The following is a 25858-nucleotide window of genomic DNA, read 5'->3' as shown; positions in this document are numbered from 1 at the left end:
ATTTAATGATCTAGTTACACTAAATGGGTTCTTTTATCTGAGCTCTGGTGTTGTATTAAACTCTCAGAACAAGAAAATCCCAACAGTAAACAAAACCTAAATGTGTATTATGTAAACAAACAAGCAGGTGAACATTGAACATAAAACAATATTTACAAAATATATACAAGTGAAAATGTGTGAGTGAATGTTTTGAATGTCCAAAGTCCAGGTTATTTTAAATGAGCATGTGTGAGTGAGTGTGTGTGTGTGTGTGTGTGTGTCAGGAGAAATGACTCGGTTTCATTGTGGCAGTCCTGGGGTATGGTGCAGGAGTGAAGCAGTCCGGTCGCTGATAATCCTGTAACGGGGAAAATCCACAAAAGAACAGACTTCACGACTCTCTCTAATAAACTCAGTTTAAAAGAGGCGGCGTAAACATTGCTAACCCACCATACTTTCTCCATTTCGAGCTTCTATGTGTCACCATATTCCCTCGTGAAGTGGAAGCGTGAGAGTTCGACCCGGAACCTAGAGGCAGTTACTGTACTGTTAAACCACATCAGCTCTTGATCAACAATCAGAATGCATTAGATTATATAAAAGAACCCTTTATGTGGCCATGTTTCAAAGTAAAAAAAAAAAGAGAGTCCATCATTACTTAAAATAAAGGTTAGTCCAGGGAGGACTTCATAAATTTGGGCTTTGACACCAGACAATTTAAGTGATACAGATGATAAACTAACCACATCACATCAGAACCTAGAATACTTTACTCCCCTTGAAGAGAATGAACTAATTTCACTCATCTCTTCTGCAAATTCATCAACCTGTATATTAGATCCTGTACCGACACATTTTCTTAAACAGATAATACCAGCAATAATAGAACCCCTGTTGAGAATAATTAATTCTTCACTCAGCATTGGTTATGTTCCAAAATCTTTTAATTTAGCAGTTATTAAACCGATTATTAAGAAACCTGACCTCGACCCCTGTCAGCTGTCCAGTTACAGGCCGATATCAAACCTCCTCTTCATCCCTAAGATTCTGAAAAAGATAGTAGCTATGTACATATCTACATAGAAATGGCATAAATGAATCCTCAATCAGGATTTAGACCTAATCACAGCACAGAGACAGCACTCGTTAAAGTAGTAAATGACCTCCTATTGGCCTCTGATCAGGGTTGCATCACTATACTTGAAATACATATTCTTCATAGTATTCTTCTTCACAGATTGGAAAATGTGGTAGGAATTAAGGGTACAGCCCTCTCCTGGCTCAGATCCTATCTGACCAATCGGTATCAGTATGTAGACTTAAAAGGTGATTATTCTGCATATTCTCAAGTAGAGTTTGGTGTTCCACAGGGTTCAGTTTTAGGCCCACTGATATTTTCTCTTCACATGCTTCCTTTGGGCAACATAATTTGTAAGCATGGTTTTAGTTTTCACTGTTATGCTGATGACCACAGTTATATGTCTCAGAAAAACTAGATAAGAAGAAGAACCAGCTTACTAAAGTTGAGCAATGTGTGCAAGACATAAGAGATGCTAATTAACTTCCTTCTGCTTAATCCTGTCAACACACAAGTTCTGGTACTAGGACCATATGCAGCTAGAAGTATTGATGACAGCTAAGAAGCTTGATGACACTGTAACTCTGGATGGCCTTTCTGTTTCATTAAGTACAACAGAAAAAGACCTCAGTGTGATTATAGATTCCAGTCTTTCATTTAAAGCACATGTGGATGATACTAATAATAATAATAACAATAATACATTTTATTTACAATGCACTTTATATTGAAGCAAATCTCAAATGTTACAAATTATTTCCACCCAAAATCTCTGATAAAAAGATAAGTTTCACTAGCAAATTTAAAATTATCAACAGTCTGTGGCATCCTCAGCATTCCATAGTCTACGTGCTGCTGAGCAAAAAGGCAAATCTCCCATAGTATACAGCTTGGTGTTTTTGGGGGTTTCAGAAGATGTATTGTGACAGAGCAGAGATGCGTGTAGATGTATGTAAAGTAATAAGTTCTTTGAGATAGAGAGGGGCATCCCCATAGATACACTGGAGGGTAAGAAGGGCAACCTTGTATTCAATTCTGAATAAAACAGGGAGCCAATGAAGAGATTTAAGGATGGATGTAATATGATCATATTTACATGCTCGCATCAGGATCCTAGCAGCACTGTTTTGAATATACTGCAGCTTTTAAAGGCTTTTTCCAGAAGCCCCAATGAGAAGTGCATTGCAGAAGTCCAGCTAAAATTACTAGGATAGCATTCTTTCACCACAGAAATATTGCAAAGATAAGCACTATATTGTCACCATACGATGCAAAAAAACTAGTTCATGTTTTTATCACTTCTAGGTTGGACTATTGTAACGTCTTACTGTCTGGTTGTTCAGCTAGGTGCATGAACAAGCTTCAGCTAGTCCAGAATGGAGCAGCGAGAGTCTTTACTAGAACCAGAAGATATGAGCACATCACACCTATCTTATCTTCACTTCATTGGCTCCCTGTGAAATTTCGCATTGATTTTAAAATACCATTTTTGACGTATAAAGCATTAAATGGTCTTGCACCGCGAGTGAACTGCTAGTGTCTTACAATCCGCCATGCCTACTACCATCAAAGGATGCAGGCTGCTTATCAGTACCGCGTATTATGAAAACTACAGCAGGGGGCAGAGCTTTTTCTTACAAATCCCCCAAATTATCGAATAGTTTTCCTACAGTATTAGTGTTGGGGACTCAGACACAGTCTCAGTGTTTAAGTTTAATGTTTTTTTTTCAAAGTTTACTGTTTAAGCCTTATTTAAGACGTAAATTAATTAAATTGACCCTGATCCGCTCTTTAGATGATGTTAATCAGATGTTCATACATCTGCCAAAGGTCTGATTCATGTCAGATAGACGTCGTTTTATTTAAACACCCCCTTCCCATTATTTTTATTAAATACCCTTGGTTAATTATAATTAACCCTGATCAACAGAACTCTGTGAAGGAAGGAAGCATAAGACAAACGGGATAACACTGAGGTTATTGTTTTATATTTAATAAAAACACTTTTACACCAGCAGCAACTTACAAATGAAGTCTCAATTTGAAAATTCAAATTCAAATTTAAATTTTATTTGTCACATACACAGTCATACACAGTACGAAATGTAGTGAAATGCTTACACGACCGCCAGTGACCTTAAAAAGAGATTTAAAACTTATAAGTAATACATATTAATAGAAGAAATATGATAGAAAAATTTAAACGTTTTTAAAAATTTAACTAGAAAAATAGAACCTGAAAATAGAAATATATTGTACACATAGAACTATAATGGTGTGCAAGTATGCATAGAAAAAGTGACTTTGTGCAATGGTCCAGAATGTAAACGTGAACATGTAGTGTAGATGTGATGTGCGTGGAGTTGTCCATAGTGTCCATGGATGTATAAAGATTGATTGATTGATTGTGAGAATTGTGAAAATATTGTGTTAGTTTTGCCTGGTGGTGTGGTTGAGAGACCTTATCGCCTGCAGGAAGAAGCTCCTCCTCAGTCTCTCTGTGTTGGCCCTTAGGGAGCGGAATCGCTTCCCAGACCGCAACAGAGTAAACAGTCCATTGTTGGGATGGCTGAGGTCCTTCACGACCTTCCTGGCCTTGGTCCAGCACCGCTTGGTGTAGATTGAGTGCAGGTCAGGGAGCTCGATGCGGATGATGCGCTCAGCTGATCGCACCACCCTCTGTAGAGCTCGTCTGTCCTGCATGGTGCTGTTCCCGAACCAGGTCGTGATGTTTCCCGTCAGGATGCTCTCTATAGTGCAGGAGTAGAAATTCCTGAGCACCTTGGAGGGCAGTTTAAAGTCTCTCAAGCGTCTGAGGTGGTACAGATGCTGCCGGGCCTTTTTTACCACGGTGTTGATGTGACAGGACCATGTCAGGTCCTGCGTGATGTGAACACCGAGGTATCTGAAGCTGTCCACTCTCTCCACTGGGCTCCTGTTGATGATGGGGGTCTGGTAGTTCCTCACCTGCTTTGTACTGAAGTCCACTATCAGCTCCTTTGTCTTGCTGACGTTCAGGAGGAGATTGATTCTCTGGCACCAGTTCTCCAGATTTCCAACCTCCTCCAGGTAGGCCGTCTCATCGTTGTTGGTGATCAGGCCCACCACGACAGTGTCGTCAGCAAACTTGATGACGGTGGTGGAGTTGGTAGTGGCCACGCAGTCAGAGGTGTACAGAGAGTACAGCAGGGGGCTCAGAACACAACCCTGGGGGGCTCCAGTACTGAGAGTGATGGAGGCTGAGACATGGCCGCCCATCCTTACTGCCTGTGGTCTGCCAGTCAGAAAATTGGAGATCCACTGACACATGGATGAGCTGAGTCCCAGGTGCTCCAGCTTGGTGGTGAGTGTGGAGGGAATTATGGTATTAAATGCAGAGCTGTAGTCGATGAAGGGCATTTTCACATAATTCCCCCTCTGAGTGTCCAGGTGAGTGAGAGATGTATGGAGGAGATGTGAGATTGCATCGTCCGTGGAACGGTTTGGACGGTATGCAAACTGTAGTGGGTCCAGTGTGTCTGGTAGTGAAGAAATGATGAAGTCTCTGACCAGGCGTTCAAAGCACTTCATCACTACTGAAGTGAGGGCTACAGGGCGATAATCATTGAGGGAAGCAGGATGAGGTTTCTTTGGGACAGGAACAATAATGGACTCTTTGAAGCATGTGGGGATCACCGACTGAGATAAAGAGATGTTGAATATCTCAGTGAACACAGGTGCTAGCTGGTCTGCGCAGGCTTTGAGAATACGGCCTGAGATGCCGTCTGGTCCTGCTGCTTTCCTGGTGTTCACTCTCTTGAAGGCTCTCCTCACGTCATGCTCGGTGATGATGAACGCGCTTCCGGTGCTGGCAGTGACTTCCTGTCTGCAGCCATTAGCGCCGCTAGCATTAGCATCGCTAGCGTCTTTAGCTGCAGCCTCGAAGCGAGCATAGAAAGTGTTCAGCTCATCTGCCAGAGTCACGTCTGCGTTTATCATACCGGATGTTGGTGCTTTATAATCCGTTATTGTCCTTAATCCCTGCCACAGGCTCCTAGAGTCACTCTGTTGGAGTTGTGACTCTAGTTTCCTCCCGTAGCGCTGCTTCGCCTCTTTCACCGCCTTCCGGACGCTGTATGATGCAGCCTTGTACGGTTCCATGTCCCCCGACGCGAGTCCCGTGTTGTAGGCAGCGGTGCGAGATTTCAGAGCGTCGCGGAGGGTTTTATCCACCCACGGCTTCTGGTTGGGAAACGTTTTAATAGTCTTTTTCTCCACGGTATCATCCGCTAGTTTCCCGATGAATCCCACAACCGCCTCCGTAAACACGCTGACATCACCATCGGAGCTGTTTCTGAACATGTCCCAGTCTGCGTCATCGAGTGCGTCCTGTAACGCGGCCACTGATTGGTCCGTCCAGCGCGCGACCTCGCTCTGAACCGGAACTTCCTGTTTCAGCCATTGTTTGTATTTTGGCATGAGGAAGATGGCGGCGTGGTCGGATTTACCAAACGGAGGGCGAGATTGTGCCTTGTAACCGTCCTTGACTGTGGTGTAGCAATGATCCAGTGTCCTTTCGCCTCTGGTGGGGCAGGTGATGTGCTGATAAAAGTTTGGCGCTGCACGTTTGAGGTTGGCACTGTTAAAGTCCCCCGCCACAATAAGCGCAGCGTCCCGGTGTTGTGTTTGTTGCTGTGTGAGTGCCTCATGCAGCTCGCATAAGGCAGTGTCCGTGTCCGCTTGTGGTGGAATATAAACGGCGCTGATTATGACCGATGTGAACTCCCGAGGAAGGTAAAAAGGACGACACATGATGGACGGTAGCTCCAGATTTGGTGTGCAGGAGCGTGTGAGAGGAACAACACTCGCGCTGTTGCACCAGCTGCTGTTCACCATTAAACACACGCCGCCTCCCCTTGACTTCCCCGAGTCACGCGTCCTGTCCATGCGGTGAACCGAGAAGAACTCGGCCGGCTGGATGGCGTGGTCCGGCACCGCTGGGATCAGCCATGTCTCGGTGAAGCAGAGGAGGTTGCAGTCCCGAATGTCTCTCTGGAACTTTATCCTGGCCCTGAGGTCATCGAGCTTGTTTTCCAGTGACTGGACGTTGGCGAGCAGGATGCTAGGCAGAGGTGTGCGGTGTGCACGGGCTCTCAGCCTGTTCCTGACGCCGGCTCGTTTCCCTCGGGGCCGCCGCTTCGCGTCGCGTCCTTTGTTTTCCCTCAGGATCTCACTCGGCCAGCTCGGATCCGGAGTTAAAAACGTCGAATTGTGAGTACATTGTATACCAATAGAAACAAGAGTGTCTCTATTATAACTAATGTACTCCATGGTGGTACTTTGACTGGTTTTAAAACGGTAAAAACTAACTTAAAGAACAAAAACAAAGAAAATCTGGTCGGAGCAGTCGTGACGGCAGCCGACCTCACCGGCGCCATCTTGGAGGATGTACAAAACATAAAACACCATAAATAAGTATCAATCATAGAAAAAAATTAAACACCAACAGAAGTGTTTTGTACTTTATAACTGTCCGTTATGACTTTTAAATATGACCGTTAGAGACGGTTGGTCAGGAAACTCCTGAAGTCAGATGCAGACAGGACACTTTCACTCACAAACTCCTGTGAAAAAATACAGAGATAGATTTAATTAAAATTCATGATACTTAATTTATCAAATGAACAATATTTATACTTTCTTCCTCTCGCTTCACAATTCATGAGAACAGACCGAAACCAGAACCGAACCGCAGATTAAGCACGCGCATATAACCGTCGGTATTTTAAGTGTGATTAAAAATACAAGAAATAGCTTAAACCAAAATAACGTGACTAAACATCACTAAACAGCAGGTGACATTTATATTCAGTATTTTGTTTCTATTTATAAAGATGGGAATTAATTCCTGCTTACCTTTTCCACAAGCGCGCCAAACGTTTGTCTTCTCAAAACACTGTTCTCTTTTTCTTCTTCTTCTTTGGTTTTTAAGGCGGCTTGCATCCGTAAGTGTTGCACTACCGCCACCTTCTGGTTGAATCTCCTCTGGTGTTTCTCCACTTTATTTTTAGATTATTTATATATATTTCCCGTCCACATACCAGCAAATTTCGGATGATAAAGTTACGTCGTATAGACGTCGTATAGATGTAAAGACGGTGTATCATTTAACAGCTCAAACAGGCGATCTACAGACGATCAAAATACGACTATAAAAAACTGAACGGGATGTTTACCAGATGATACGCTCTTTAGCAGACGTCTCCGCGACATACCTGTGCTATCTGGGCAATTAACGTGTACAATGCCTAAAGCTCTTGACCTGTATCTGTATATTATTATTATTATTATTATTATTCATTTATTTATTTATTTATTATTGCATCACTGCCACATTTATGGCTAATTAGATTAGAGCACTAATGTGTACTGGTGTTCATAATAAATTGAACAGTGAGTGTGTCTAAGTATTTTTCTACCCTATATATGGATCACTCCATGATAACTGCATCTATTTGTCATCTACAGCATTACAGAGGTCACTGAATTAGTACTGTATATACATAGTAACTAAAATATCATAAAGAAAAATCTTTATTTAAATGGGTGCAAAACTGACTAAGGCAATATTCTGAAATTCGTTTCCCAACCAGAAGCTGTGGGTGGATAAAACCATCCGCGACGCCCTGAAATCTCGCACCGCTGCCTACAACATGGGACTCGCGTCGGGGGACATGGAACCGTACAAGGCTGCGTCATACAGCGTCCGGAAGGCGGTGAAAGAGGCGAAGCAGCGCTACGGGAGGAAACTAGAGTCACAACTTCAACAGAGTGACTCTAGGAGCCTGTGGCAGGGATTAAGGACAATTACGGATTATAAAGCACCAACAACCGGTATGACGAACGCTGCGTGGCCACTACCAACTCCACCGCCATCATCAAGTTTGCTGACGACACTGTTGTGGTGGGCCTGATCACGAACAACGATGAGACGGCCTACCTAGAGGAGATTGTAAATCTGGAGAACTGGTGCCAGAGGAACAATCTCCTCCTGAACGTCAGCAAGACAAAGGAGCTGATAGTGGACTTTAGTACAAAGCAGGAGAGGAACTACCAGACCCCCATCATCAATGAGAACCCAGTGGAGAGAGTGGACAGCTTCCGATACCTCGGTGTTCACATCACGCAGGACCTGTCATGGTCCTGTCACATCAACACCGTGGTAAAAAAGGCCCGGCAGCGTCTCTACCACCTCAGACACTTGAGAGACTTCAGACTGCCCTCTAAGGTGCTCAGGAATTTCTACTCCTGCACCATAGACAGCATCCTGACGGGAAACATTACGACCTGGTTTGGGAACAGCAACATGCAGGACAGACGAGCTCTACAGAGGGTGGTGAGATCAGCTAAGCGCATCATCCGCACCGAGCTCCCTGACCTGCACTCGATCTACAGCAAGCGGTGCTGGACCAAGGCCAGGAAGATTGTGAAGGACCTCAGCCACCCCAGCAATGGACTGTTCTCTCTGTTGCGGTCTGGGAAGCGATTCCGCTCCCTGAAGGCCAACACAGAGAGACTGAGGAGGAGCTTCTTCCCGCAGGCGATAAGGTCTCTCAATCACAACACACCACACAGGAGTTAATGTCTTTTAAACATTGACACTGACTGGACAATCATGGACACATTCATGCAATACATATTTACATATCTGAAGCCATTGCACATGTCACTTTATACAATACATGTTTACCTGCCATTGCACATGACACTTTTAGACATTTCAATGCCACTTTAAAACACTTTTAAAAATTTTATATATATATTTCCCCCCATAATCCTATATTCTACTATTTTTACATGCCCTTATTTGTACAGTTGTTAATTTTACTAGTTACATTTATATTTCTTTGTATTTTATGTTATTTCTTTTATTAATATTTATTCCTTATATATAGTTTTTTTATTTTCTTTTTAAGGTCACCGGCGGTCGTATAAGCATTTCACTGCATATCGTACTGTGTATGACTGTGTATGTGACAAATAAAATTTGAATTTGAAATGTTCTAATTCACAAATCCTGCAGTTTAAATTGTCGATGATTTTTAAACTTCTGCTAACTTTATTTACTGACTTGTTTAATGTTTTCCTTTAATTTTTTGAGCAAAATGTTGATTGACAAATGTTCTGGTTACATGCACAACACAGTAACCGTGAGACATAATGACGCTGTGTGATCTTCTCACCAGTACGTCCGTATAAACATCTGTGTAAGGAAAGTTCTGACTGAAACTTATTTTTCTGGAGCCCTCACATCACAGTCTGTATGCAGTGTGTGTATGTGAAAGCAGTGGAAGCAGGTAAAGGAATTCTAAGTAACGAGAATGCGAGTTAATACACATCCGCTATGTGGTAATGAAGCCCTGCAGCACACGGCTCTATAGGACTAAACTCCTCCCACATACAGTAAACACAGCTGGAGTCACGCTATCCACAGGATTTAAAGCTGGTGGAAGCTCACCTACAAACAGACAGCGAAGAGACAGGAGACAACACTCAGGGATCCACACGTTCAGGTAAGATCTGTGTACATTTTATTGCTAGAAGGGAGGAACAAAAGTCAAAAAACAATCATATTACTTTCTCTTTTAAACTGCACAGCAGACCAACACAACCTTTTGCAGTGTTCAGCTGGACAGCCATAAGATTTAACTGTTTTTATATTGTTTTTTATGTTTTTATGTTTTATGTTTTTTATTTTATATGTTCATATCTCACAAAACTTCAAAATCCTGTTAGCATTAATTTTTTGTAGAGCTTCTGATCATATTTTATAGAATGTTTCTCATTTTAATAGGACTTCTGCTATCATGTTGATGCTCTACAGAACTTACTGTAGCTTTTATAGTTCTAGGAAATTTCTGAGGAAACATGTTCTATTGAGCTTTATGTTTGTTTACAGAATGTTTGTCCTTAAATGAAATACCATCAGTTTTTTAAAATCCCTCTATTTCTACACTGCTATAAAATATCCATGAACACATGAACATTTCTTGTACTTGCTGATGATTTCTGCTCAACATCGTGATCATTGTAGAATCTGGCTGAAAGCCATTCACAGCCTTTGGATGATCAGATTAATCAGAGCGAAGCCTCCTGATCAAACCAGGTCATTTACACCCCTTCTTTCCTTTTATACTGCATTGTTTACAAATGAGTTTATAGGTGGCGATAAAGTGCTTTAGAATCAGCAGAGAACCTTCTTATTTAATACTGTGAACTCATGGTTAGGGTTTTAACCTGGTTAGTGCACAAGCCCGTGCACTCTTTAGTCCTGGTCAGGATAAACGTGGAGGGTTGTGTCAGAAACGCCATACTGTAAGTCACAACTTTAGAAAGTGTTTCTACAGAACTGTACCAGAAATTAGATGAAATCTGCAAATAAACTGTAGACGTATGAAGTTGCTTGTTGAGTTGCAGAAAATATGAAACTTTAAATGAGATCGAATAGGAATAAACTGAAGGTAACTGCCATGCCCTGATAAGACATGTGTTCTGAGGCAGATAGGAGAAACTGGCTCTGTGTATGATAAGAGCGAACACAGTGTATGGGGCGTGGATTACTACCAGAGAAGTGTGTGTATAAATGTAAATGTAACGGCAGAGAGGAAAGACGGGCCGATCTGGTTTGTTTTATGAGAACAGTCTTTCTGCAGAAGTCTCAATAAAACTTTAAAACCTTTAGAATCTCTTTTACGCAGTGCATACCTGTACATTACTTGTCTTTATAGCCCCAGGATTTCCACTGCAGTTTGATTACATATATTGATAATAACGTATAGACTATATCAATAATTCTTTTGCTTGCCAATTGTTAAAAACGTTATACAAAGTAAATCAATTTGAAAAATCTAAATGATGGAATATTTGTCTTAAAATCCCCTTAAATTCACACAAACAGTAATAAACCTCTAATAAACTTCCTCATCATGCTGTTTGTCATAAACACACAACAGCAAGCAGGGACTGAAACGCCCCGAGGTCTTTAAGGAGGTGTGTGTGACTCTAATTCAGCACACAGGTGGTTAGATACAGTAAATCAGTTTAACTTCTAACTAACTGTTAGTCTGTTCTTTGTGGGGAGAACAAAGAAATCTGGCATTCACACACAGCCCTAGGTGTGTAACCAGGAAACAAAAACGTTTTTGCAGCCAAACTATTCAACTGCTCCAGCCAATCAATTCAATTCAATTCAATTTTATTTGTATAGCACTTTTAACAATTGACATTGTCCCAAAGCAGCTTTACACAATCAAAAGAAAAGAAGTTTGTATGAGATGTGAATGTGTATGAATCAATATGATAAGACTGTCCCTGGTGAACAAGCCAAGGGCGACAGCAGCAAGAAAAAACTCCCTGAGATGGGAATAGGAAGGAACCTTGAGAGAAACCAATCAGCAAAATTGTGTGCTCATGTTTGATGAGGTTTTGTATAAATACTAAACAGTTAGCTCAGGTGTTACCGGCACGCCTTTGGGAATGTGTGTCCATGAAATTAGGGGCGGAGCATCTAAAAGATCACTTACAGTAAGGCAGTGGTTTGTTTGATTGTGTTGATCTTGGAAGATCGTTTAAGGTCTGGGAGAACTTCAGCTTTCCTGTAAGTGATTGTTGTGAACATACAGAACATGGTGAAGAATTTAGAAAACATTTGTACAGAACACTCATGATTATACTGTAAACATGTTACTGATCCCAGTCATAGACTATACCAGTCCTGTAGCAGATTAATACATACCTGTGTATAAATTATAATAGATAAATAAAGTTGGTTCTGTTGTTGATTTTGTGTTTCTCGTTGGTCAGATTTCTCCACATGGCTCCTCGGAAGAATAAACGGCTCAAGGTGAGCGCGGCCGGGACTCGCTACAACCCACAGGGCTTCCAGGGTCAGGATTTTCTCAGACTTCGTCAGAAATGTCTGGCGAGTAAAGAGAAGTTTGTGGACGATAAGTTTCCTGCAGATCGACGCGCCATCGGAACGGGCCTGCTGTCGCTCGCCAAAGTGGGTAAAGTGGTGTGGAAGAGACCAACGGTACGTTAGTGTGCATCACAACTCAACTCCCATCTACACAACATGTTTATCACAGTGTAGTGTAGTCCTAGAGTTTATTTAGCATGATGAAGTTTGCTAATCCTATACATATACGAGCATAAGATATGTTTAAAACAACTAAAGGGGTGTGTTAAATTAACTGTATTAATTTAATTCAGAAATGTAATTTTATATGCATGTTAGTTTTCCACGTTCTACAAATATTAATCAATAATCATATGCTTACTTATATTAAATGACTAACAGTCTAGACTGTTGCAGTATTGGACTGTGTTAAGTATGAGCTGTGGTTGTCATGGTAACTTAATAATATTTGACTAGATTAAGAGAGGATTAAATAAGGATGTACAGATATGTTGTAAAAGATGTCTCGTGTGAATAATCTGAGCTATTGTTCTGGCATTTAGCAAGAAGGCTAGTCACCCACCGTATGCGCTAACATCACCTACAGTACAGCTATACAGTTAAAGAATATATAGGGTGGGAGGGACTCACACACAACACACACACACACACACACACACACACATTTTAAGTTGCATAATAAACTTAAGGAAGCTTTATATCTGAGGAATGAGGAAGTAAAAGGATTTAACACCATATGGGGGAAGCCTAAGATCACCCAGACAGAGATGCTCAGGGTAACATTACTCTGTCTAGAAGGGGTGTCTCCAACCCTAACGGTGTAAATCTGTTTTATAGTTTTCTATGGACATATTTTAATAACAGGAATATTATAGAAGGAGCAAATATTGAAAAAACAAACAAACAAACAAATAATGTATTAGCAGTATCTGTCACTGTGCTGGTTTAAGCTACTTCTCTGCTTTATTTTAACAAAATACAAAACAACTGGTGTTAAAAAACCTGATAATTGGTTCAGAATGTTTCAGGCACAGGTTAGTTGATAGACGTCACTCATCCTGTCATAGCGTCTTGGCTCTTATTCAAAAATAGCCATGTTAGTTATTAAATCATATTACTACATATCACTACTCTGAGTGGTTGTCCTGTATGGAGGAGAGGCAGGATGCACGTGTAGATGGGCCTTAATTCAAATTTCAACACTGTCTAATGCTAATAACATCCGACACAAGGTACAGTGGCTATGTTCATGTCATCTAAGTGACTTTTACCCTAATGTAATGTAAATGCATCTGTCCTCTGACATGGCACACATGCTCACATCAATACATCTTTGCTTATGCCATTTGGGTTTAAAAAGGTCGTTAAATTTAAACTGATGTGAGCAAAAAAATAAAAACATACATTTACAGTGGAACCTCGGATTACGAGCTTAATTCGTTCCGGAAGTGGGCTTGTATTCCAAAACACTCTTAAACCAAATTTAATTTTCCCATAGGAAATAATAGAAACTTAAATTATTCGTTCTACAGCCCAAAAAAATAAATACATAAATATAATTAATACAAAATATAAAGTAAAAATAAAACAAATTAACCTGTACTTTACCTTAAAAAAATGTAAAATTAAACCCCGACAGATAAGGGTTTTCGTTTGTGCATGCAGAGTGTATGTGTGTAAAATGTGCGCGCACACACACACACACACACACACACACTAACGGAAGGACCGTTTTTACAACCATTTAAAAATTAGCAAGGAACATTCCTAGTCACACTCACGTGAGCGCATACTAACAGGATCACTGCTGTAAGTAAAACAACAACAACAAAAAACAAATTAAACAGCTCCTTACTTTTGAAAACAATCGCGACAGAGAGGAGTTTGTGTGTTTATTTGGCAACCTGAGAGGAGGAGGGTTGAAGGGGGGCTCGCTCGCGTTTACAGCCCCCTTCTCTCAGGTTGCCAAACAAACACACAAACTCCCTGCCTTACACAGACACAAACACACACACACACGCAAAAACACTGCAGGCACTAAGACCCAGCAGGGGAGACAATGGGTCTCGGCTTTACAGATCCCCTTCTCTCAGGTTGCCAAATAAACACACAAACTCTTCTCTGTCGCGACTGTTTTCAAAGGTGAGGAGCTGTTTAATTTTTGTTGTTGTTGTTTTACTTTACATTAGTAATCCCGTTAGTATGCACTCACGCGAGTGTGACTAGCGATGTTCCTTGCTAATTTTTAAACTGTTTTAAAAACGGTCTCTCCGTTAATGTGTGTGTGTGTGTGTGCGCGCGCACACGCACATCTGACACACACACACACACACACACAGCGCGTGTGTGTATTCACCCAGCAGGAGAGACGATTACCTACAATTCTGCTGCAAGAGAGAGAAAAACCGTTGGCTCACTTGTGATGACGTAACGCTCGTTGTTAAAACAAGAAGCGCATGCGTGAAACATGATACTCGGTGCTCGTTAACTAAGACAATGCTCGTTTTTCAAGTAAAAATTTTTTAAAAATTGTTGCTCGTCTTGCAAAACACTCTTAAACCACGTTACTCGTAATCCGAGGTTCCACTGTATTTGAAACAACTTTTTGGGGTTTTGCTCTGGAGGACTGGAACACTTGTTGCTATAAAATCCTGCAATGTCCTACATGAACCATGTATAAATATATACAGTGGAACCTTGGATTGTGAGCATTCATTCCAGAAGCATGCTTGTATTCATTAAAGTAGATTTTCTCAAAAGAAATAATAGAAACTCAGATGTTTTGTTCCACATGGTTCCACACACCATCTGAGTGTTGGGGGGGGGGGGGGGGTGCTGGAATGTTGTCATTAGGAAGGCGCACTTCACTTCTGGTTTTGACCCTCCAGGGGCATCATGTGGAACGATACTGTGTGTTTTTTGTTTTTTTAAAGAAGTAATGTATGCACTCACTTCCAGAGACATGATATTGGCAAATATTTCCTATTCTTTCATAAGGTAATATGAATTTTATTCCTGCTACCCCGTGTATATATAAATTGCTAGCACAAGGCAAAACTATCTTTTACTTAGTGACTATGTCCAGGTCCTACTGTAAGATGTCCAGGTCCTACTGTACTGCAGTGGGCTGCTCTTTTGTTACTGGTCTCTCTTCTCGCTCACACAGTTTTAAACACGTCTTAAAGACCAACTGCTGAATTGAAACCAGACTGCATTCATGTTTCAACCTGCATGTGTGTTGATTTGCTCTTCACAATGAACCTCACCAGCATGTGTATCTTTAAAGCTTCCAAAGAATCATACATAAACAACATTTTGTACTTTTGTGTGAAGTAACTTTCTTCAGAATTACATTTGCTTGAAAGCGTACCTAGCTCCCTTGTCACAAGACAGTGATCATGGAGAAAGGTATAAAAGCATTTTTAAAATGTTACCTGTACCATAAAACACTGTGTACCATCATCACTAAGTGGAGAAAGTGGAGACCACAGTTACATTACCTTTAAAATGTACAGACAGGGAGGCTGCCAAGAGAAGTACTATATCACCGGGACCTCTAGGAATATCTGGTTACTTAATATTAATAAAAATAATTGATATATTGACTTAAAATTTATATTGTGTATTCTTTACATGTCTGAGCTTTGGGGTATGGTGTCTAGGTGGAATCTCTTCCACACACACACACACACACACACACACACACACACATATATATATATGGTATGTGTTGGGCACGAAAGCACATCACCATACACATAGTGAAGCATGGTGGTGGCAGCATCATGTGTTACAGGGGTCAGCACAAGTTATAAACCAAAATGCCAGCTGTGGCCCGATTGTCCCAGGAGGGATTATATATATAATATAGAATCAATGGAATAAAGTGCAGCGAATGCTTGTGCTACACAGTTAAAAGTAACTCTGAGCCAGATTCAAAAAGACAAAAAAAAAAACCTAACAAGTAAGTGAGTTGGCTCTTAGAATTAGAATATTAATAGTCAGCCAACAACTAGGTTCTCCCTTTTTTTATTCCCCTCATTACAATTGTTAAAATTCTCTAGGGTCTAATTCCTCATATAAACTTTCAACACTTGTATATTTCCCCCAATAAAGAACTGAAAGCTGAAGTGACTTGGTGCTTCCCTGTAAACTGCCACAGAAGTCTGTCTGGACATGAAGTAAAGATTTCTGAGAGCCTATGAAGTGGCACTGCCAGATGCCAGAGTTAAGACTGATTTTGTAGACAAAAAATTGGCTATAAAAACCTGTGCTGTGTACATAGCTGCTCTGTCACCTTAAAGCCAAATGTGGAGTTTCATCAAGTTTTTTTTAGCCATTTCTAAATAATTAAACTATGTATAGAATTTGTAGTGAAAAATAAAGTTATATAAATTAAGTTGCAAAATAAAATAAAATTAAAATAGAAATTCAAACTATACAGAATTTACAAAATTAATATAAAAAAGTATTAAAAATATTAAAGTACAGTAATACAAGTGTGGGTATGACAGGAGAAGTAAGCTTTGAAACAAGTATAAAATTATATAAGATGTGTATTTTAGGAGCAGTGTGATTGTCCAGTGTGATAATTTCTGATAAAAGTAACTAGTTCAGTACTTTTCCATTGCAAAAATAAAAACTCCTTTGGGATTTCTCATGCATGTTGTTTTAGTCAAGACCTTTATAATTATTCTACCTTCATCACCCATAATCTGTTAACTACTAATACCCCCATCTCACCTACTAATACCCCCCTCTCACCTACTAATACCCCTATCTCACCCACTAATACCCCCATCTCACCTACTAATACCCCTATCTCACCCACTAATACCCCTATCTCACCTACTAATACCCCATTTCACCTACTAATACCCCTATCTCACCTACTAATACCCCATCTCACCTACTAATCCCCATCTCACCTACTAATACCCCTATCTCACCTACTGATACCCCCATCTCACCTACTAATACCCCTATCTCACCTACTAATACCCATATCTCACCTACTAATACCTCTATCTCACCCACTAATACCCCTATCTCACCTACTAATACCTCTATCTCACCTACTGATACCCCCATCTCACCTACTAATACCCCTATCTCACCTACTAATACCCATATCTCACCTACTAATACCCCTATCTCACACACTAATACCCCTATCTCACCTACTAATACCTCTATCTCACCTACTAATACTCCCATCTCACCTACTAATACCCCTATCTCACCTACTAATACCTCTATCTCACCTACTAATCCTCCCATCTCACCTACTAATACCCCTATCTCACCTACTAATACCCCCATCTCACCTACTAATACCCCCATCTCACCTACTAATGCCCCCATCTCACCTACTGATACCTCTGTCTCACCTACTGATACCCCCATCTCACCTACTAATACCCCTATCTCACCTACTAATACCCATATCTCACCTACTAATACCCCTATCTCACCCACTAATACCCCTATCTCACCTACTGATACCTCTATCTCACCTACTGATACCCCCATCTCACCTACTAATACCCCTATCTCACCTACTAATACCCATATCTCACCTACTAATACCCCTATCTCACCCACTAATACCCCTATCTCACCTACTAATACCTCTATCTCACCTACTAATCCTCCCATCTCACCTACTAATACCCCTATCTCACCTACTAATACCTCTATCTCACCTACTAATCCTCCCATCTCACCTACTAATACCCCTATCTCACCTACTAATACCTCTATCTCACCTACTAATCCTCCCATCTCACCTACTAATACCCCTATCTCACCTACTAATACCTCTGTCTCACCTACTAATACCCCCGTCTCACCTACTAATCCCCCATCTCACCTACTAATCCCCATCTCACCTACTAATACCCCCATCTCACCTACTAATACCCCATCTCACCTACTAATCCCCCATCTCACCTACTAATCCCCATCTCACCTACTAATACCCCTATCTCACACACTAATACCCCTATCTCACCTACTAATACCTCTATCTCACCTACTAATACCCCCATCTCACCTACTAATACCCCTATCTCACCCACTAATACCCCTATCTCACGTACTAATACTTCTATCTCACCTACTAATCCTCCCATCTCACCTACTAATACCCCTATCTCACCTACTAATACCCCTATCTCACCTACTAATACCCCTATCTCACCTACTAATACTTCTATCTCACCTACTAATCCTCCCATCTCACCTACTAATACCCCTATCTCACCTACTAATACCCCTATCTCACCTACTAATGCCCCCATCTCACCTACTAATACCCCCATCTCACCTACTGATGTCAGCTAGGGACATATTATAATAAACAGAATGAGTAGCTCACCATCATATCTTTTAATCCAAATTCTTCGTTCTTTTGAATCTATTGCACTTCATATTCTATGGGAGTTACGTGACAAAAGAACGAACGACTCGGGACTTTAAAGATTCATTGAGGTGAATCGTTCAATACGGTTTCCTGTACATAACCTACAGAGGTTTTGGCGCCTCTTACTGGAGAGGCTTTTCAGATCCAGGTTTCGGTCAGGGTTGCTGTGACTCATTAGGTGAAGACAGGATAAATTGTGGATTGTGTCAGTTACATTTGTGTTGTAAAAAGGGGGGAAAACACAGTTTATCACAGTGTGGTCTAATGTGGTAATAATAATAATACTAATGTACCCCTTTTTTTTAGGAACTGGTGAGTGACCCATGTCTTGTTGTAGATGGCGAGTCCAGGTTTGATTATTGTCAAGGAGATCTTGGTAAGAAAAATTTATATCCACAGTTATGTTACCTAAAATTTTTCTTTAAAATTGTAATTAGCTCCAGTATACTTTAATTAGCTATAACTACTGAAATAATTTTATCTTCTTAGTTTCTGCTCTCTTTCTAAATGCAAAGGAAATTTTAAGTAAAATGTATAATTTTATATGTACCTTTTATATATTTATAAATTTTATATATACCTTATATATAATTTTATATGTTCCTGTGTATCTGAAACTTTTAGGGAACTGCTGGTTTTTGGCCGCAATTGGAGCGATTACATTCCAGAAGGACGTCATGGATCAAGTCATTCCTGAAAATCAGTCATTTTCTCAGGATTACGCAGGCATATTTCATTTCAGGGTGAGTGCAGCAATCCTGCTTTTGGTTTAGTAACAAACAAAAAAAGAGTGGCTGTAGAAAGAACAACTGTTTATGGCAGTCATAACGTAAGTGAGAACAGGAAGTTTTGGAGAAACAGTAAATATATCTATATATGGATGCATGATATAACAAGCATGTTGCTGTGGTGAAGGTGGAATAAAGCACTCAGGGATGTGCAGTTATAAGAAAATAAAGCATATTTTAGATAGTCTTGTTATTTCTTCTCAGTTCAACAGAAATGGACAGTGGGTAGATGTTGTAATAGATGACCTGCTACCCACAATCGATGGACAACTGATCTTTCTTAACTGCAAAACAAGTAATGAGTTCTGGCCTGCGCTGCTGGAGAAAGCCTACGCCAAGTATGTGGAGTGGTAACGATTACTACAGTACTTACTACTGTATATGTACAGGGCTATGTAGGATAAAGTCTTGTCTTTTTCATTAGGGTGTGTGGTTCATATGCAGCAATGAATGGTGGCTATATATCTGATGGCCTGCGTGATTTCACCGGCGGAGCTTACAAAGCATTTAACCTGCAAACTGCTTCTTCAAAACTCTGGGATCAGATGGAGCAGGCAGTAAAGCGCAGAGCTGTGATAGGGTGTGGTACTCCCTCGGGGGTAAATACTCACACACACACACACACACACACACACACACCATGAATGTTTCTGTTCAAGTTAACAGGATTGTAGGTCTGGTTTCTGCACTAACAAATTAAAATGCTAAATTATAGTGACTCAAATAAATAATATATTATATATATACAATCCCATGGGTAAGGGTATTTTTTCTACCTACATAACTGACAATACAACAGAAGCTTGATCACAAGACATCTTAACTAAAGCATTAATCTGCAACAACAATACAAATATTTTTTTTTTTTGTTTTTTTTTACCCCTTTCATTTCCTGCGATTGTGCAAAAGTCTTCTTGCAACTGTGAGAACAAACAAGTAAAGATGAATGTGTTCTGCGTGGCTGGACATGACCGTATTCTGCCCCAACACGCCTGATTGTGAGCTCATGATCACCTGGCTAGTTGCATCAGTCTGTGTTAGAGCCGTGTGCCTGTCTGTGTGCCTGTCTCCAGCACTGGAAACTGATTTTAAAACAAATTGACAGACACATTAAAATGTAAATTAAAAATGATATAGGAGTCGGTTTGATCTACATTTTAATTTAATACAAACTCAAACACCCCTAAGAGTAAAAATAGTCACTTTATTTACTTATTGAGGATCAGATGTACAGTGAGGAAGACTTTATCAAATTATTAATACAAAATATTAAGTAAAAATAAAACAAATTAACCTACACGTTACCTTTTAAAAAAGTAAAAAATAAATCCCGGCAGATAAGTGTTTCCCTTTGTGCATGCAGGCGCTGTGTGTGTGTGTGTGTGTGTGTGTGTGAGGCTAAAGTAAGTGAAGACTCTTGCTTTCAGCTCCTCCTGTCTCTCTTTCCTCATCTTACACATTAAAACTTTCTTCTCTCGTTTAAACACACTCACATTAACGGAAAGACTGTTGTTCTGTTATAAATTATTAAAGCTTCTCCGCTTTTTATTTATGTTGCTCACGACAGTGTAACAGCTCGTTAATCCATGCTCGTGTAATGATTTACATTTGGGCATTTGGCAGACGCTCTTATCCAGAGCGACTTACATTTTTATCTCATTACACATCTGAGCAGTTGAGGGTTAAGGGCCGCGCTCAAGGGCCCAACAGTGGCAACCTGGTGGTTGTGGGGTTTGAACCTGAGACCTTCCGAACCGTAGTCCAATGCCTTAACCACTGAGCTACCCCTGGCTGCAATGATGAAATGGACAAACTTGTCGATGCCCGTTCTTTTATTTTATTTTAATTACAACAGTTAGTTGTTATTTTAAGACACAGAGGTCAGCCTTTCTCTAATAGTTCTTGCAAGAACAGTATTGTCAAGTGCATTTGCAAAACCCGTCAAGCACCATAATGAAACTGGCTCTCATGAAGGCCGTCCCAGGAGGGCGAGACCAAAACCTACCTCTGTCTCAGACGAGAAGTTCATTTAGAGTTATCAGCCTGAAAAATGACCAATTAACAACCAGCACCTGAGATTAGAGGCGTTATGAAGTCTTTACAGAGCAGAAGTAGCAGAAACATCTCACCATTAACCGTTCAAAGGAGATTAATGCATTTTTTGGACGCCTTCAGCATTCCTTTACAATGTAGAAAGAAATAAAAATCAGGAACCATCATGGAGTTAGAAAGTCACCCCAAACGTTTGAGCAGTAGTGTACGTTTAGTACGGTAGCGCGGCGCTGTGAGTACATTATCACTATGACACACTTTAATTGAGACAAGATAGTGATCTGATATAACTTTAGACAGTGGAATTGTAAATAAAATTATTTATACTTAATCCAAAGAATATTATTAAATTTAAAGTGTGACCTGCTTTATGAGTGGGTCCTACTACACACTGATTTACTCCTACTGAGTCCAGTATGGACATAAATGCTGTGACGCCTCCTCCACCAAGGAGGACTAGCTTCATTTAGTGCTACATACTCGTCCTGTTTAATCCAGGTTTCTGTTAAACAGAGTATATCAAACTCCTGATCCGTGATCATTTCATTAACAATAACTGCTTAAGATGTGTCAGGGAGGCCAGATTGAGGTGGTTTGGACATGTTCAGGAATATACAGTAGAACGATGCTAAGGTTGGAACTAGAGGAGGAGGTCTAGAGGAAGACCAAAGAGGAGATTTATGGATGCAGTGAGAGAGGACATGAAGTTAGTTGGTGTGAGAGAAGAGGATGCAGAGGATAGGGTTAGATGGAGGCAGATGATTCGCTGTGGCGACCCCTGTATGTATACAGTATATAAAATGTTACTGTAGATGTATAGCACATGTTGATATTTTGTCTCACCTAGCCTGGTGATCAGACTAATGCATGCTGTTTACATTAGCAGGAGGGTGGCTATGTAGTTCCTGTACTTATAGTGTTTTTTGTTTGTTTTGTTTTCATTTCTCTTATATATTTTTCAGCCCACTGCTGCTAACACAGTGCTTCCCAATGGTATTGTGCAGGGACACGCCTACACTGTCACTGGAGTGACCAAGGTGAGTACTAGTGTGTGTTAACAAGGATCATTTACACCTCTGGGCATTTTAATATAATTTTATATAACATCTGATAAAATAATAAGCTAATAATTAAGGGATGACAAAGAAGCAAAAATGGTATAAAAAGAAAATTAAAATGGCTTAGGTATATGGCTTGTTTTATATAAAATGTTGCTTATAAACTCCATATCTATGCATTTATACATTACAGTTTATCAGAACAGATAAAGACTATCACCACCAGTTCTGTGTCTATACAATACAAAAGTAAAGAAACAAACAAAACTGTATATCTTGCTGATATCTAAGGAAGCTTAAAAAGTCTGATCTAATCAATATTTTCTTATCTTTGGCATGAAGTCCTCCAATATTTGTTACATTTAATGGCAAAGATTTGTTCTGAGAATGAATGAAAATGGAGTTTTATGTACAGTTAGCTATAAACGTCTTTGTGGCACGATGTCTCAGGGCTGAGCGTTATCACCTTGAACCAAATCTCACCTCAGGTCTGTGTGTGTGTGTGTGTGTGTGTGTGTGTGTGTGGAGTTTGCATGTTCCCCCTGTGCTGGGGGGTTTCCTCCCGGTTCCCTTGTTTCCTCTCACAGTCCAGAGATATGCGCTGTAGGCTGACTGGTGTATATGTGTAATAATATCTTCATGCTGCTTAAATCTGTTTAAAACCCTTTTCTCTCTCTCAGGTGAAGACTCAGCGTAAGGAGGTGAAGCTGGTGAGAGTGCTGAACCCCTGGGGAAAAGGAGAGTGGAACGGAGACTGGAGTGACAAGTAAAGCTCTGCTGATTACACAGCATTAATCACACTAATGTCTTAATGATCACAGTTTATACACACACTGTTCAGTTCTGGATTCTGATTGGTCAGATTGTGCGTAAGTGCTCGCCCTATTATCCGGAGATCGTGAGTCCGATTCAGCCGGAGGTTTAGAGAGAGCTGATTGGCCGAGCTCTCTCAGAGGGGAGGGATAAGAGGTACTCGCGCTCCCACATTAATCACGGCTCTACAGCCAATCCGGGGAGTCTGTGAGCTCACGCAAGCGGAAGGAGTGGATAGCGCTGTCCTCCGAGTGTGTGACTCCGCCCCTAATGGTGCGTGAGCGAGCAGTCCGAAAAGATGCGGTCGGCTGACGTCACGCGGTTCGGAGGAAACACGTGATAGTCTTCGGTCCTCCCGACTGAGTGGAAGTAGTAGCGTTAATGTGGAGCCCCCTAGTGACGGGGAGGAATTGGACACGACTAAATTAGGGAGAAAAACCAAATAAATAAATAAATAAATAAAATTTTATTTAATACACTAAGTATTATTGTTCCCATAGTAGCAGCTCATCTACAGGGACTTGTAGAGTGGACATGACAAATAAGGGTTTAAATACTGATGTTTTCTGTCAAGAGATGTTTGTTTAATATTTCTGGAAGGAATCTCAGAACACTTTGAGACATGTCACTATAGAAATACACTACTAATAAAACTTCTATATATTAGTACATTAGTAGAAATATATATAAGTAACAAATATTTAAACACATTTACTGGTGTGCTGTATTTTTATATGTAATAAATGAAGTTATAAAATACATGATTTACATGTTTGATTGTTTTCCCCTCAGATCTCCCCTGTGGAATGAGGTGAGCAGCCAGGATCGTGAAACATGGCTGGAGGATAAAAACAACGGAGAGTTTTGGTAGGTATTATAATAATAATAATAATAATAATAATAATAATGAACTATATTAATTTTGTTCCCTGTAAGAGTTCTTATATACAGAATATCGCTTTTAACATTGGGGACAGACACCCCCTAGTGTTAATTATAAATATCTTCTAAATACACTACTTGCCCAAAAAAAGTCATTACTTCAGAAGGGTCAAATTATTGGCCTGAGAGCTCACAGGTTTGGGACTAAACAGCTGTGTGTCCATAATAAAACCACTTGTTGGTGAGACTCGTTAGAAAAAAGTCTTCAGTTTGTTAGGGATCATAAAGACTGGACTTTGGAGTGATGAAAAAAGGTCATGTGACCTGATGAGTCCAGACTGGGCCTATTCCAGAGTGATGGGCGTGTCAGGGTGAGAAGGGAAGGACATGAAGCGATGCTCCCATCATGCATAGTGTCCACTGTACAAGCCTCTGGAGACAGTGTTATGATCTATGGAGTTTCTCTTCTTCCCTGAAGCCACGGCCATATTCTCAATTTGTTAAAAAGCGGCTCTGGGAGCATGAGGAATCACATGAACTGGACACCACAGTGTGTGTAATCAACACTGAAGGTGCTCAATGAAATCTTGAAGTGTGCAACCCTTTTTTTTTGACTGCGCAGTGTATTATCATACAAGGTATTTTACTTACCACATGTAAATAAAATCTGTCATTTCAGGATGTCGATGGAGGACTTCTGTAAAAGTTATGATGAGCTGGATATCTGCTCTATTGGACTCGACTTCCTGGTTTAACCCCCAGCATTGTGTCTTTATTTCCTTATATAACTCTTTCTGTCCTGATATTTTCATTTTAGATTTTAGTACCCCATTCATTTCTGTATTTAAGCTTAGTTTATTTTCATTTATTAATTCTGCCTTTTATTACCTACACTGTAAAAAAATCTGAATTATAAAAGATCAGAACTTTTTGATCTACATACCTATTTAAAATAAAATGGTAAGGCTAGAGGTATACATTCACAGCATTTGGCAGATGCTATTATCCAGAGTGACTTTTTTTTCCCCTTATACATCTGAGCAGTTGCTCAAGGACCCACCAGTGGCAGCTTGGTGGGGTATGAAACTGGAACCTACCAATCCCTATTTCACTTTGATGTGTGTGTGTGTGCGCGTGTGTGTGCAGGATGTACAATGCAGGATATAATTAAACCTGTCTGTAATAATGAGATAATGGATTTTTAATAAATGCTAAATGTTGTACACAATTACTGAGTTTTTATTTTTATTTTTTAATGTTAATTTTCCTCTCAAATAACACATTTTAACCCTTCTATTTCTATATTAAATTACCTGTTACTTGCTGTTATTTGTTACTACCATATACACAGTATAGATTATAGTGTAGATGGATGTCACGGGTTTTGAAAAAGATTTCTTGTGTATGATTGTAAAGTAAAATTTGTACTTAAAATGTTAAAGTATAAATCCAAATGCAGTTTTGATAACTGCAAAGTATGGCTAAATTAAATAATTAACAATCAATTGTTTTTGCTGGATGAGTTACACATGTAAACCCAATAACACTATGATCCAGGGGCGGACTGGCTATCTGGAGTACCGGGAGTTTTCCCGGTGGGCCGCTGGCCAGTGTGGGCCGGCCCAGTCAGTATGCAAATATAAAAAAAAAGACGGAAACCTTAATATTGCATCTCTTTCCTTATCATATGGATGAATGCGTCGATCACACGGACGCCGCCGACAAAGAGCGTGTTGTTGCGGGAGAGAGAGGTTGATTTACGACAGCTGTTTATGGGAGTGTAGTCCAGTGCGGGAGATGCATTGTGGGTAATGAGGTTCGGTG

At 40.3% G+C, this 25858-nt stretch overlaps 1 protein-coding gene across 1 annotated transcript; it reads left to right on the top strand.

Moving 5' to 3' along the window:
- Positions 1–9436: 9436 nt before the first annotated feature.
- Positions 9437–25265, top strand: LOC128520227 (calpain-1 catalytic subunit-like). Its single transcript, XM_053494371.1, has 10 exons — positions 9437–9612; positions 11903–12131; positions 18748–18817; positions 19066–19184; positions 19434–19567; positions 19654–19828; positions 22244–22318; positions 23020–23105; positions 23945–24019; positions 24714–25265. The coding sequence occupies exons 1-10, from the start codon at positions 9452–9454 to the stop codon at positions 24787–24789; spliced, it is 1200 nt and encodes a 399-aa protein (XP_053350346.1). The 5' UTR covers positions 9437–9451; the 3' UTR covers positions 24790–25265.
- The last annotated feature ends 593 nt before the right edge of the window (positions 25266–25858 follow it).

This window comes from Clarias gariepinus, chromosome 4, assembly GCF_024256425.1.
Source record: "Clarias gariepinus isolate MV-2021 ecotype Netherlands chromosome 4, CGAR_prim_01v2, whole genome shotgun sequence".
Taxonomy (NCBI): Eukaryota; Metazoa; Chordata; class Actinopteri; order Siluriformes; family Clariidae; genus Clarias; species Clarias gariepinus.
Note: the sequence above shows the minus strand (reverse complement) of the source record. Positions and strands in the feature narration are given on the sequence as shown.